At 37.7% G+C, this 13007-nt stretch overlaps 1 protein-coding gene across 1 annotated transcript; it reads right to left on the reverse strand.

Annotated features, from left to right (window-relative positions):
* Positions 1 to 1981: 1981 nt before the first annotated feature.
* Positions 1982 to 12452, reverse strand: LOC140341227 (uncharacterized). The gene is made up of 8 exons (XM_072426789.1): positions 12379 to 12452; positions 9765 to 9881; positions 8625 to 8774; positions 7518 to 7658; positions 6675 to 6803; positions 6123 to 6275; positions 4330 to 4509; positions 1982 to 2883 (listed from the first exon to the last, which is right to left on the reverse strand). The coding sequence occupies exons 1-8, from the start codon at positions 12449 to 12451 to the stop codon at positions 1982 to 1984; spliced, it is 1845 nt and encodes a 614-aa protein (XP_072282890.1). The 5' UTR covers position 12452.
* Positions 12453 to 13007: the final 555 nt, after the last annotated feature.

The raw sequence follows: 13007 nt of genomic DNA on the forward strand, positions 1-13007 counted from the left end.
GGTGGTTTATTCTGTACACTGTACCAAACTAAAACATATTCACCTATATAACACCCCTTTATTCTTATGTAGTTTGGACCACCCACTGTATCTCTTACTGGACAGAATTATCTGCATGAATGAGAAAAATTTAAATAAAGGCCAGTGACAAAAAATTTACTTACTGAATTGTCATTAATTGTAATCTCCACACCAGTTTTCAACATATAATATTTTCCATTGAATGGTCTATATAAAGTCTGAATCAACAGACCCACAAACTTTTGAGTTCTCTTCTTAAGGACCATTCATTTCCTTTACCCACCACACTTATTTTGGTATACATACCTCTCTAAATGTCATATACTGGTCACATAGCATGTTTTCTGAGTTTTATTATACTAAATACTGTGGAGAACTAGAATAGTGGAGCCTTCTCCTGGAGCCCATGCTGTCTTGATGGCGCATGCTCAAAGCGTGTCCTTGATGCCCTAAGTTCATAAGAATTCGCTGAAATGACCTTTGGTGTCCTATACCCCAGAAGAAGACCACCAAGGCTGGACAAACTGCTACCTTTTAAAGGACTTGGACAATGTCAATTTTACTTTCAAGTAAAAGCTATTGCTTGGCGTTAAATTTCACGATCTCCTGGTTACAACTGAGCTTTACAAATCACATACACACATTCTTATTTGCTTTACACATTTTATTTAAAAGCCATTCGCAATTTTATGTATTTACATTCTTATATATGTTTATAGAATGAGTAAAAAAAATGTCTGTATACAAAATTTAAAAGATGGGAACTTTACATTTCAAGGTGTATATAGTACCAAACCTTGGTAGAAAACAGCAGAGGAAAAGTTTTTTTACATATACTACAATGTTCTAAATTTTGTTACAGGATGATATCTGAATTGTGGCATCTTTCACGTAACATTGATAGTCAACACAAATCATCATGGCTTCCAGAATACATACAATTTACATAACAGAAACATAATAACTTAACCAACTGACCCCTAATATATCCTACTGCCCACAGTTCAGTTCAGTAATAGCAATGTAATTATAAAAACAATGGTCAAGATTTCGGTTTTGCTTCTCAAAATGTGAGCACCATCATACAATGTGATAGTGGTGTTGGTGGAAGAAGAATCATTGGTACTATGTCCAGGAAGGTTTGGGTTATGGCTGCCACCATTTCCAAAATGGCTGTTGTTGCCATAATTTGACCCTGGAGGCACCATACTAAACCCACCATTACTGGTAAAATTAAGATTGGTGCTGTTGCCAAAAATTTCCGTTCTGACTTCAGGGGGTAACCTAGAAGGTTCAAAGTTAGGTAAACTAAATAACAGAGCAGTAAAACTGCTTAGGTTGTCCTTGCTCACCTCATTCAGTCTTTGGGAGAGAACAGCTGTGCTTATGTTGGTCATATTAGACAGAGAACTAAGAAAAGCGCTATTATTGACTAACTTTGAGATATTTAGGTTTGGGTTAAGTATGTTACTGTTATAGATAGCGGTATTAGGAAATATGTGGTCCACATTGGTATTGTAGCCAAAAAGTGCTGCTTTCAGTTCAGGTGGCAACCGATTAGCATCAAAGCCAGGAGTACCATTTAATGCACTAGCTATATTTCTAGGATTACTTAAATCCACTCCCTGTAATCTTTGAGAGAGTATAGTTGAGCTAATACCAGTAGCACTGGACAAAATATTAATTAGGTTTTCACGGTCACCATAATGTGAAACATCCCATTTTGCAGGCGGCATATTGTGGTTGAATCCCGGAACACTAGGATATCCATAACTGCCCCCAAAAATTGCTGCTTGCATCTCAGGGGACAACCGACTGGGGTTAAAGCCGGGGATGCCAGATAATACAGAAGCCAAATTGCCAGGTTTACTAAGATCTACCCCGTTCAATCTTTGAGAGAGGACAGCTGTGCTTATATTGGTCATATTTGACAGAGTATCGAGAAAATGACTATTGTTGACTAAATTTGAGATATTCCATTTGCAGGCGGCATATTGTGGTTGAATCCTGGAACACTAGGATATCCATAACTGCCCCCAAAAATTGCTGCTTGCATCTCAGGGGACAATCGACTTTGGTTAAAGCCGGGGATGCCAGATAATACAGAAGCCAAATTGCCAGGTTTACTAAGATCCACCCCGTTCAATCTTTGAGAGAGGACAGCTGTGCTTATATTGGTCATATTTGACAAAGTATCAAGAAAATGACTATTGTTGACTAAATTTGAGATATTCCAGTTTGCAGGAAGCGGGATGGTGTTGTATCCACTATTATTGGGAAATGTGTGGCTCATATTGTTATTGTAACCATAGTTGCCATTACTGGACCAATTTAGTCCTGTCTGATATGGATTAGAGCCATTGATATTGGACATGTTTCCTAAATTGCTATAGTGACCTGGTACTGCTGGTGGTGGCATATTAGGGTAAACATTCCAGTTTGAACTATCTGAACTGTTTTGGGTACCATTATTTTTTCCTTGTGATGACATCAAGTTTTGATTATAAATAAACCCACCCCCAGTAGTAGAGTTTTGATTAATATGACTGCCATTGTGAGTGCTGTTGTAGTGATAACCTTCAGGGTTATGACTACTGGGAATAACCCAGTAATTGCCTGGGTAACTACTATTGCTATGAACATTACCTGTAGATATTGGATTTAAACCACTGCTGGCATTGCTAGAGCCACTTCCATTCCCAAAGCCAAACCCATTATTTTTTGGTATAGAATGGGAGCCGTTGCTATTGTCATATCCTCCTGGTATGGAGGACCCTGAAAAGACATTGCTTGAATTCTGTCTGTTTTCTCCAGTATGATATCCCATTGAAGAGCTAGAATTTCCATGACCATTCACGTTACCTGGTAAAGCAAAACTTGTGTTATAAACATTATTGGAATACCCTGAGGTTTGGACTACATTATAAGAACTCTGTGTGCTTTGTGGTACAGGAGCATTGTTATTGTTACTGCTAAAATAAGCACTGCAGTTAGTCATGGTTTTGTTGTCAGACGTAATGTTATTTGTTGCCCCAAAGGAACTAGACCCATTAGATAGACCATGACTTGGTTGGCTTCCTCCTGTTAAGCTAGAACAGTTATGTTGTGTTGGTGAAGAGTTATTTACATGTGCCCCACTGACTCCATAACTTCCAAATGAGAAGTTGGGTATGCCTTGAACATTGCTAATATTACTGGTGCTATTATTGTTGACTGTCACAGTTGTATTTCCTCTTAATGTTGGCCCTTGTGGATTATTGTTGACTCCTGTGGAGTGGATGCTAGTAGACACTGTGTAATTCTCATTACTAGAATTAATATTTGTAACTGTATCACCAACTGAATAAAGACCATTGTCAAAAAATGTAGATTGGTCTTGTTGGGAAAACCCATTGTCTGCTGTCCCTGGGATTATTTGTGTGCTTAAATCTGCATCTGATGATACATACGGGTCACTGTTTAGCCCAGGGGAAGATTCTGAACCTGTTGGCCCTTTAACTGTTGAGTAAACATCAGTATTATAGAATGTATCAATCTCACCGCCACCCAAGAAAACATTCCCATCTGTAATTTCCTCATCAAATAAATACAAATTACTGTTATCAACTGAATTTTGGTTCTGAGGATCTATGGTATAATTTACAGTGCCTGGATTTGTTTCACTGGATAGATTCTGGTTGCCTAAAGACCCAGAAGGAGCACTATCTAGCCCATTAGAGGGTGAAAATGTGACATTGGTCCCATTGCCGTTGCTACTTAGGTCTGGAGAACCCTGAAATGTTGTTGGCCATTGGGGGGTTGTAGTGAGATTACTATCATCTTCTTTTAAATATGAGTCAATAAGGTAGAATATATCAAATTCACCATCAGATGACATAACCTCATTGTTTGTACTTTCCTCAACATATAGGTCAGTGTTGTAAACTGCAGTTTGGCTTTGTATATTATCATATGTAGCACTTTGAGGTGTTTCAGTGGATGGAATTGCATTGCTTGCAAAGGTAGAATTAGTTCTATTAAGTCCATAGGAGGGCATAGAAGTAGAATTAGCACCACCACCATTCTTATTTCTGTTCCAAGAGCCATAATTGAAATTGTTCTGTTTATCAACAGTAGGCAGGGGAGAAACAGGGGAGACACCATTAGGGTCTACATCATTATTTTCTGTAGATGCTACAAAGGTGCCACCAGAACCATAGCTGTTAGAAGCATATGCTGTGTTGACAGGGTTGTAAGGATACTGAGGCTTTTTTACACCACTGCCCTTGTGACTATAGTTAGCTTGATTAGTAGCGTAACTTTGGATACCTGTTCCAGGAAAGTAACCACTGGTTTGGAGATTGTCCTCTGTCAATTTGTTGTTGCACAAACTTCCATTGCAGCACTTGACTCTTGAACCTTTCAAATTATGCAACAACGGCAGGAGTAAGCTTTCACACATTTCGGGAGTAGCACAGCCTTTCAGCAAAGTAGGCTCTGGCACACCATCTTTAAAAAAAACAAAAAACATCACATTGAAAGAGTTTAAGAAACAAGGCATGTATATATTTGTATTATTTAATTTTGGCAACAAACATGTCACTGCAACAACCCTAGTCATGACCAAGCAAAAGCTTATCCACCTCTGATTGATCTCTGTGTTAAGGTAAAACTAATGCAATCAATATAGTTTGAAATATAAATTTAAAGTGTATGTATTATTTCTGAGATTTCCATTCACCTTCTGCAACAGGAAATTTCTGCAAGAGGACATCTTCCCAAAGTGGGGGTCATTCCACTATTTAATGTTCCGGTGGGAATTGTACAATTCCCCATCAAAGTAAACTAGAAAGGGTAAATTTTCCCAGCTGGTAAACAGAAAACAATAAAACCTGAAAGGGGTTCAAGTTTTTGATCAGAATGAGGAAAGGACAAATCCTTTCTTCAGTGCCGTCCACCATGACACCATTGGTGAGCATTAGAGTGCCTCCAGCAATCCCACGAAAATTTCCTTGAACTTCCGATGGGTCCGCAAAATTTTGGCGAACCATTCTCGCGAACCCATCAGAAGTTCCAGGAAATCAGTACAGGAGGATTTCCAGGGCTGCATTCATTCATGCAGCCCTGGGAATCCTCCTGTTTGCGATCCTCGGGCACTGGAGGGTAAATTGGGCGTCTACCCTTTCAAAACCTCTAGTGCTCTCTGATTTGGTAAGGAAAGGAAAATCCTGATGACGCTTGAGCCGTCGCTGCATTCATTTATCAGTACAGCCCGTGTTTTTTTTTTTTTAATTCTCCTAAATACACTGGCTGTTCTTGCTTGCAATTTCGGTAAACGAGATTGGCCGAATTCGCCACGAGGTCGAGTTTTAAAAACTCGCTCATCCCTAGTGAGCATTCCCGTTATATCCTGCTCAATTACAGACTGCCATGAGGACATGAATTGATATGATACTTCCCAGCCATGGATAATAAAAAGAAGTAAAAAGTAAAGTAAGAAGTAAAAAAAGTGTTTGGGTTGGAGTTGGCTTTGGTAAACTGCTATTGAGTCTACCTTTGCATTCTATGCCCTCCTTCCTTTCCTCACTAATATTCTTATGACATTTTTAAGTAAATCTTTCCCATTTTCATGGCATATCTTACTTTAGACCCAGCGATATCATGAGCTCTGTCTGCTTCTCTATGTATTCAGGCAGATTATTGCTGGGGAGAGGGACAACATGGTGCTGTACATAGTTTCATGGAAACATCCCAGCCGCCTGCCTCAGTACTCCTCTCAAGAACCCTCAGCCCTGTTGCAAGCAGTGGACTGGCTCTTGAGAGGAGTTATTGAAATAAGAAAATGCTTTTATTGGTGGATGTCAATCTGGAGGTGTTAAAATTCTTAGACAGAGTAAATTTGCATGCAGACCTCCCTAGGTAACTTCCACATGTGATACTGAGCCTCCATGATTGCAAGCCAGTCAATAAAACATCTGTATTTTATGTATCTCATCCATGTATTTAGCTGTTTGACTTCAGCTAAGCTTTTTTTTAAAAAAAAATGTAATAGTTCACTGTTGGAAGAAAAATGGCTAGTAATGGCATGAATCTTAAACTTTTTCTGACTTCTAAATTCATACCTCCCGTCTTCATTCCTGCAAGTTCAAAGCAAGATGTCAGGGATCCATAGCACTGGCTTGTAGTGATGTCTTTTGGTGAACAGCTTTCATCATTGAGTGTGTTGCAGCTGTAGCATTGTACGCCATTGGGTGTCTTGTCTGGTTCCACGAATTCTAGACAAATAGGAAAAAGAAGCATGTAAATAAATTGAAGGGAAAATATCACTGGGTGCTTTTGCATTAAATCTTTGATCTAGAAATGATGAATCTAGGAATCTAGTAATGGGGTTTGTATTTACCAGTTCCATGGTTTTACAATAACTCTGCAGGGTTCAAAATCTGCAGTCCTTTTTTTTACAGATTTGCATTGCGTAGCCTTTGAGCAATGACCAGTGGGCTTTGAACCATGAAATATGGATTTGTGCTTCACCTTTATCCTTGCCTCACCCTGGTGAGGAGCGAAAAAGCTGATGTTACACAACCAATGACCAACATATTGAGGTCCTTTTGTCACTTTTGACACATTCACTTTGACTATGCTGAAGGTATGAGGTGCATGGTGTCGTATATTACCTATTTCGCTGTTACAGAAGTTGTCATTGCAGCACTGCACATGCACAGAGGACAGCTTACTGGAGAAAATCATGTTGTTGGAACAACTTAATTCTCCACACCCTTTGAAGTGGACGTTTGATGTTTCACCTTGAGAAATAAAAGAAATCACATTTTCAGAAATGATCAAATTCTAATCAGTCAAACTGAATTTCATGCATGAAGTGGTGAGGGGTCTTTCCCTGACCTCCCTCCCCTAGACAGTGGTTGACCAGAATATTTCAAAGAGGACAAAGATGGTAATACCCTTTTTTTAATAAATTTGAAGTGTATAAAAAATTTTTAAAAACCAATGTTGTGGTTACCTAGACAGGCAGTAAGGAGAGGATTCCTCAATAGGCAATAAAAAAATTCCAACAATGTTTGTTCTTGGTTTCCCTCTTTATTCAAAGCTTTTATTTAGGAAAACAACCCACTTTACCTGCACTACCTTTCTCATATTATGGGATAAATATATGCTTCTGGGTATTGGAAACATGTGACTTACTGCCCTGTAATGGTGCGGGAGACTGGCTACGAGCAAACACTGTCTTATAAATGGTGGAGAGATATCACCATCTTCCTGGGTGGCCAATTTCAGTGTCAGATGCAGAAAACCAAGGAGCTGACAAACATAGCACAAAACTGAAAATATTGTCTAATTATAATTACACCAAGAATTTATTCTAGATTGGTAAAGAAACCCAACATTTAGTAATAACAACTATTTGCCCCTTTGCCATCTCTATTTGTTGTAAATGGGTGAAGAGAGAAAAAGAAGTCTAACACAACAACTAGGCTTGGTATTTCCCATATGATGCTTACCCACAGTTCCAAGCACTCTGATATCTAGACAGGTGTTTTCTTGTCCTCGACATTTCATGTTCTTCATAGTTTCACTGTTACAGTCTTTTCCAGGTGATATACATGAGTAGCAGTTTATGTCATTTTCTTTGGTTTCAGGCTCTGGAAGAAAAACAAAAATAGAGGTAAGAGGTAACATTGAGTACTCAAGGATTAGGAAGTCCAAATTCATAATTCTTCTGTGCTTGTATCTCTAGATCCGGAACACTTGTCATATTTTACGAAGATCAAAAAATCGTAACAAATTAGAAAAACCACAGGATTACCAAAACACACCACAATGTGCAAACAATGACAACATATTACCATTTGTTAAAAATTAATATCCACCATGCTGGAAAATGAGTTTTGATTCGCAGTTATTGTTTTAAAGATAATTTCTCTACAAAAGATAAACCAGTATCTAAATGGTTGGAAACTTTGAAGCTGACGAAGCAGCTTGGCAAGCTGCAACAATACAAGAACAAGTCCAGCTGAATGTGGTTAACTACCACTAGATATACAATGACCTGAATAAAAATAATTTTGTATGGTATGGTATTAGATATAAACTGCTATTCCTACTTTGCACCTGCAATTTGACCATCATGTAGCTAGTGGAAGTTAGCCACGTGGAAAACCAAAACCCTAAGCATGAAGGCTGTATGTGTCTAAAAAACTTAGAGCACAGCTCTTGGACCTCAGACTTCCCTTAAATATCCCCTTAATCTGCACTGGGTTCTTTGTTAAACATTGCTCTCTAAAACATGCATGTACTATAGTACCTTAACTACAAAAAAAAGTTGGACTATGCCGCAATACTTTGACTGCCAGAACACCAGAACAGAAAGGAAAATTATCTATGACTATGTCTTCTACCAGTCAATGGTTACAATAATTGTTCATTACTTTCTGACTATCTTTTGGGGTACCATAGAAAGCACCAATGCAAGATTTTTCATTTGCAGGGTTATTTGATTGGATGTGATCTCTAGTAGTCTTGGAACTCTCTCTAATCTCTGACATTCCCAATTCTCTGGAAGTCTCCAGCAGAATATATCAGACTGTGCCTGAAGACAATAATGTTACCTTGGATAGTTTCATTGTTGCAAAGGTCTGTGTTACATATCTTCTCTGCAGTGAACATTCTGACTGTGTCACCAGCGGATATTGATATACTTCGGTAGGGCACAGTTGAATCCACACATCCCTTGACAACCGTATTTCGTTTCAAAAGAACTTAAAAATGAAACAAAACATAAATTATACAATTGTTAAAGACAGCATACCTTCTCTAGTATGTGTACTGAAAAGTCAATTTGATCAAAATCGCAATGCTTATGCTGACTTTGTAATGAATATAATGATTCCCTGGGGTCTTTAATGTTGTATCTGAAGCTGTTTATTCCAAACATGTGAAACCGATTAGTAAACTCTGCATCAGAAAGATTATTGGAATGGACATCCTGTCATTTGGTCCATGGGACACCATAGCTTTCTCTTTCTTTTTTTGAAATGTCACCAATCAAACCCTAAACATATCCCATGCATTGGGCCTAATCTTCTAAAGCTCTCCAAGACTGGAGACAGTCGACTGTCATGGAAGAAAATAGATTATTCTGCAAACCTGAAATAGATCTGGTTCAGGACTTAAAATATATGCCAAGTAAAGGATTTTAAAGAAAGTTTTTCTAGGCATTTTAAATCACTTAGGTTCCTCCATGATAGTCTTTCTTCTCCAGTCTTGTTGAGCTTTAATAAAACTGTCCTATTGCCAGATGCAGTGCTATTCATTCCTAACGGCATCCTATCAAACTTTTGAAAGGCATTGAGCTGCATCACAGGGCGAGCCCAAAAAATAGGTCTGATTTTTTTTGATGTAGAGCCTTCAAAAGAATGGATTTCCCAACTGCACCACACACGTACATGCAATGTGAATCTGGAGATATGGGCATGTAAAGAAGTAGCACATATGTATGAATGGCCTCTAAAGGCAAACCCAAAGTACTCAGCAGATAAACTATGCTTACTATTTGTTTTTCTACAACCTATAATTTTTAACGAGTAGTTACCTTTCACTAGGAGCTAGGGTAATTGATGCATTTTAAGTGAAAAATGATTCCACCTACATTTTTCTCCACTAGTTATCAAGCTTTCTGGTCTTATTTGTACCAATCAGAATTATACTTGATGTTTTTGAAGATAATATAAATATCAGTGAGCACTTACAAGACTTTATGTTTGTTATGGAGCTTCCACATCTGTCATTGCTTCCAGGACAGGTGACTTCTGTTGATTTGCATTCTTTCTTAGTACCCAAGCAGGATTTGCACTTTAGGGCTGTGGCTAAAGAAGGGAGCAATAGAAAATGTTTTATTGGTCAAAGAAAAGAAAATTTAAAAGAATGTAATATACTACGGTAATTGCTAGGTTTACCTATCCAATTATAGGCAGACCCTATTTGACCCAGCTTCCAATGCACAATGTGAAAAGCTCATAATGCAGAAGTGAAATCAAAGTAAGCAATTTAAGTCCAAGAGAGAAGCCTGTACACGTGTTCATGACTCAAAGAAAGGCTAGAGGTGAGCTTAAACTTTTTGACATCGCCCAATGTTCCAAGAACTCACTTCAACACATTGAAACAAGTTCATGTTTTTAGGTGTACTATCAGAAGAGTCATATTATGTTTCTATAAAACAGCACCCAACCCTGATAGAACTATTAATAACAATAATTATAGCCTGAGATAACGATCACTTTCTCTTGTCTCACCCATTGTACCTAAATGAAATTCATCTCTCTTTTTTCACAGTGTATCCACCCTTCTTTACAGCCTGACGCCCTTGTATTAGTCATTTGCCCCTCTTTCTCTAGTCCTGCTGGATGTATGAATAGAAATATGCATATTTATTATTTATTCCAAGATTTTCCCATCCTACCCATGACATTTTCTAGTTATTATCTACAATTTAAATAATGATTATTACACCTACTTGCTAGTTGTATGCTTGATACGCCCTAATCTATTTTCCAAGGTTTAAATTATGCAATTTATATAATCATAACGCTAAAACTAAGTACTATTTTTTATTTATTTACTGCTAAAATTTTAACAACAGTTTACACTCCAATGTCCATGTCACAAATCCATTACCCCTACTATTACCATAGTCAAGTGTTCCTAATATAGTGTAAGGTTGATATTTGGAGCCAGACAATTAACCTACCAGTATGTGTTTGGCATGTGGAAGGAAATCCAAACAAACATAGGAAGAATATACAAATGTCATTCAGATAGTGTCCTGAGCTAGGATGAAAGCGTGGGACCCTAGTACTGCAAGACAAAATTGTGAGTCTGGGATCTAATAGGTTGCCAATAATGTTGGATGTGTGTCTACTGGTGGTTCCCAGCTTCAGGGGCTTCCTACAACCTATTACAAAACATGCATAACTACATTACACTACACATTATATTTACTTATCCAATATTTGTAGGTTCTCCTTTAATCTACCCAATTGGAACCCTAAGAAAAATCATGTAGATTTTCCTTTCTATCAAATAATATTTCCTATTGCACAGTTGTCACCTGTACAAGTGTTCTCGTTGGATTTTTTAACTTCACCTCTACTTCCAATTTTTTTATATGTTTTACCGAATTTCCTTTAATTTCACCTTTTTTATGTTCCAATTAGCTGACAAAGGACAAGCAGAGAACTAGGCACACCTGAACTGATGTTGCGATCGCATTGCCCCCACCTAACTGACTTTTGTACCTTCTTCTAGACACTTCATTAAAACCAACCGCACACATTACAATCTAAAAGGTTCATTTAAATTCCCCAGAACTATATAGTGAGAATCTAAATGTACAAAGTTCATTTGAGAGAGTGAGAGCAATCCTGAACAATCTACACAATTTATATCCAATTTATTATTTTTGTTAATATTATTTTTAATATATAGCTCCAACAAATTATGCAGTGCTGTACATTAATAAAAGGTTGCCAATGACAGACAGATACAGACAGTGACACAGGAGGAGGAGAGGACCCTGAAGAGCTTACAATCTAGGAGGTGGAGGGTGTATCACACTATAGGACATTATCCAATTAGGCTGTGCATTCTGTACTTTGCTAATCTCACAGATCACATCCAAGGCAATTCCTAATGGGTGTTACCAGTTTAAAGGTTAGCCAAGGTTCTCTTTGGACATTTGGGCATTTGGGAGCTAATTGGAAAACTACAGCCAAAAACTGAATGGAAAGGTTATTTCTGTCATTGGAGATGTGTACCAATAGTTTTTGTAGCTAACAAATATACAATGGAAATCTTTTGCAGATGTAAACACTGTTGGGGATATCTTGAAGCTGTGTGCGGTGAAACCTGGTTTCATTTTGTTTAAATTTTTTCATTAAATCAACCCATAGCCCATCATTAGGTCCCTATGTTCCCAAATGAAACAGATACCCTCAAATAGGATCTCTTGGGTTAGACGGTGCAAAAGTATTATTCTCAGATTTTGTTCTGAGAATAGGATATGTCAAATTCTAAAACAAATCTTTTTTTATGCTATATCCAGCAATCACAAGTACCAAAGAATTGCCAAATTGTAGACTTGTCTATTTGAAAACTTTTCAGTTGACAGAATATAACTATGTATAGTTTGTTGAGATTGTAGTTAAAGTGCTCAACAGCTAAGGCACTTGACCTATTGTAGTAAACATTCTAGACCCAGTGCAGAAAAGGTAATAGACCCAAATAAATAAACAGGATCAAATACTGTACTAGTAAATCTCAAATCATTTTTTTTATCAGTAGCAATAGAAATTAATTGGACGTTACCTGGAATAATGAAAGCCACAAGACAGAGTAATAGGAGGCCCCTCTCTGCTACATACGTAGCCATCTTCATCATGCCCCCGTAGTAGTACCCAAAGCAGAAAATGATGCTGAAATATATATGGCATCAGTTTTCGTCACATATGAGAAACGCCCATAACAAGCTACTCCCATGCATCTCTTTTGATGAGTAACATACAAAAACCAGAACAAAGAGTAATTAATATTTTGGAAGACATGGAATGAATTATGTACATGGAAATTTCTTCAAACAGTCCTAGGGCAAGAAATGAGTAATAGTTTATATACAGTATACCTTTATAGAAGAATTCTAAGGTTAACCAAAAAAAGGAAACTGATGAGGGAAGTATTGAAATCAATCAATGCAACTGTTGCAGGCTACACTCTTGGGAAGCATGTTGTTTTAGCCCCAATCTTTTACTGATGTTACCCCAGCAAAAGGTTAGCCAGGAAATATTATTTTAGAGACAGGCATAGAATGTTGCAAACAGGTGGAAGGTGGAGGTATGTTTTGAGATGTTCAACTCCATGCACCCATTTAGACCTGGTTTGCAGAAAACACGTGTCACACATTTTCATTCAAGGACCCCCCATTTAAACTTATTTACTCC

Source organism: Pyxicephalus adspersus, chromosome 11, assembly GCF_032062135.1.
Source record: "Pyxicephalus adspersus chromosome 11, UCB_Pads_2.0, whole genome shotgun sequence".
Lineage (NCBI taxonomy): Eukaryota > Metazoa > Chordata > Amphibia > Anura > Pyxicephalidae > Pyxicephalus > Pyxicephalus adspersus.

What these genes read in the sequence shown, in the direction of transcription:
- LOC140341227 (XM_072426789.1), bottom strand. Translation starts at nt 12,451, where the DNA reads ATGATGAAGATGGCTACGTATGTAGCAGAGAGGGGCCTCCTATTACTC. An exon ending in TGCAGGAATGAAGACGGGAG is followed by an intron (nt 4,510 to 6,122) that starts GTATGAATTTAG and finishes TTTTTTTTAAAG; the next exon opens with ATGGTGTGCCAGAGCCTACT. An exon ending in TGGTTACTTTCCTGGAACAG is followed by an intron (nt 2,884 to 4,329) that starts GTATCCAAAGTT and finishes TTGCTTTACCAG; the next exon opens with GTAACGTGAATGGTCATGGA.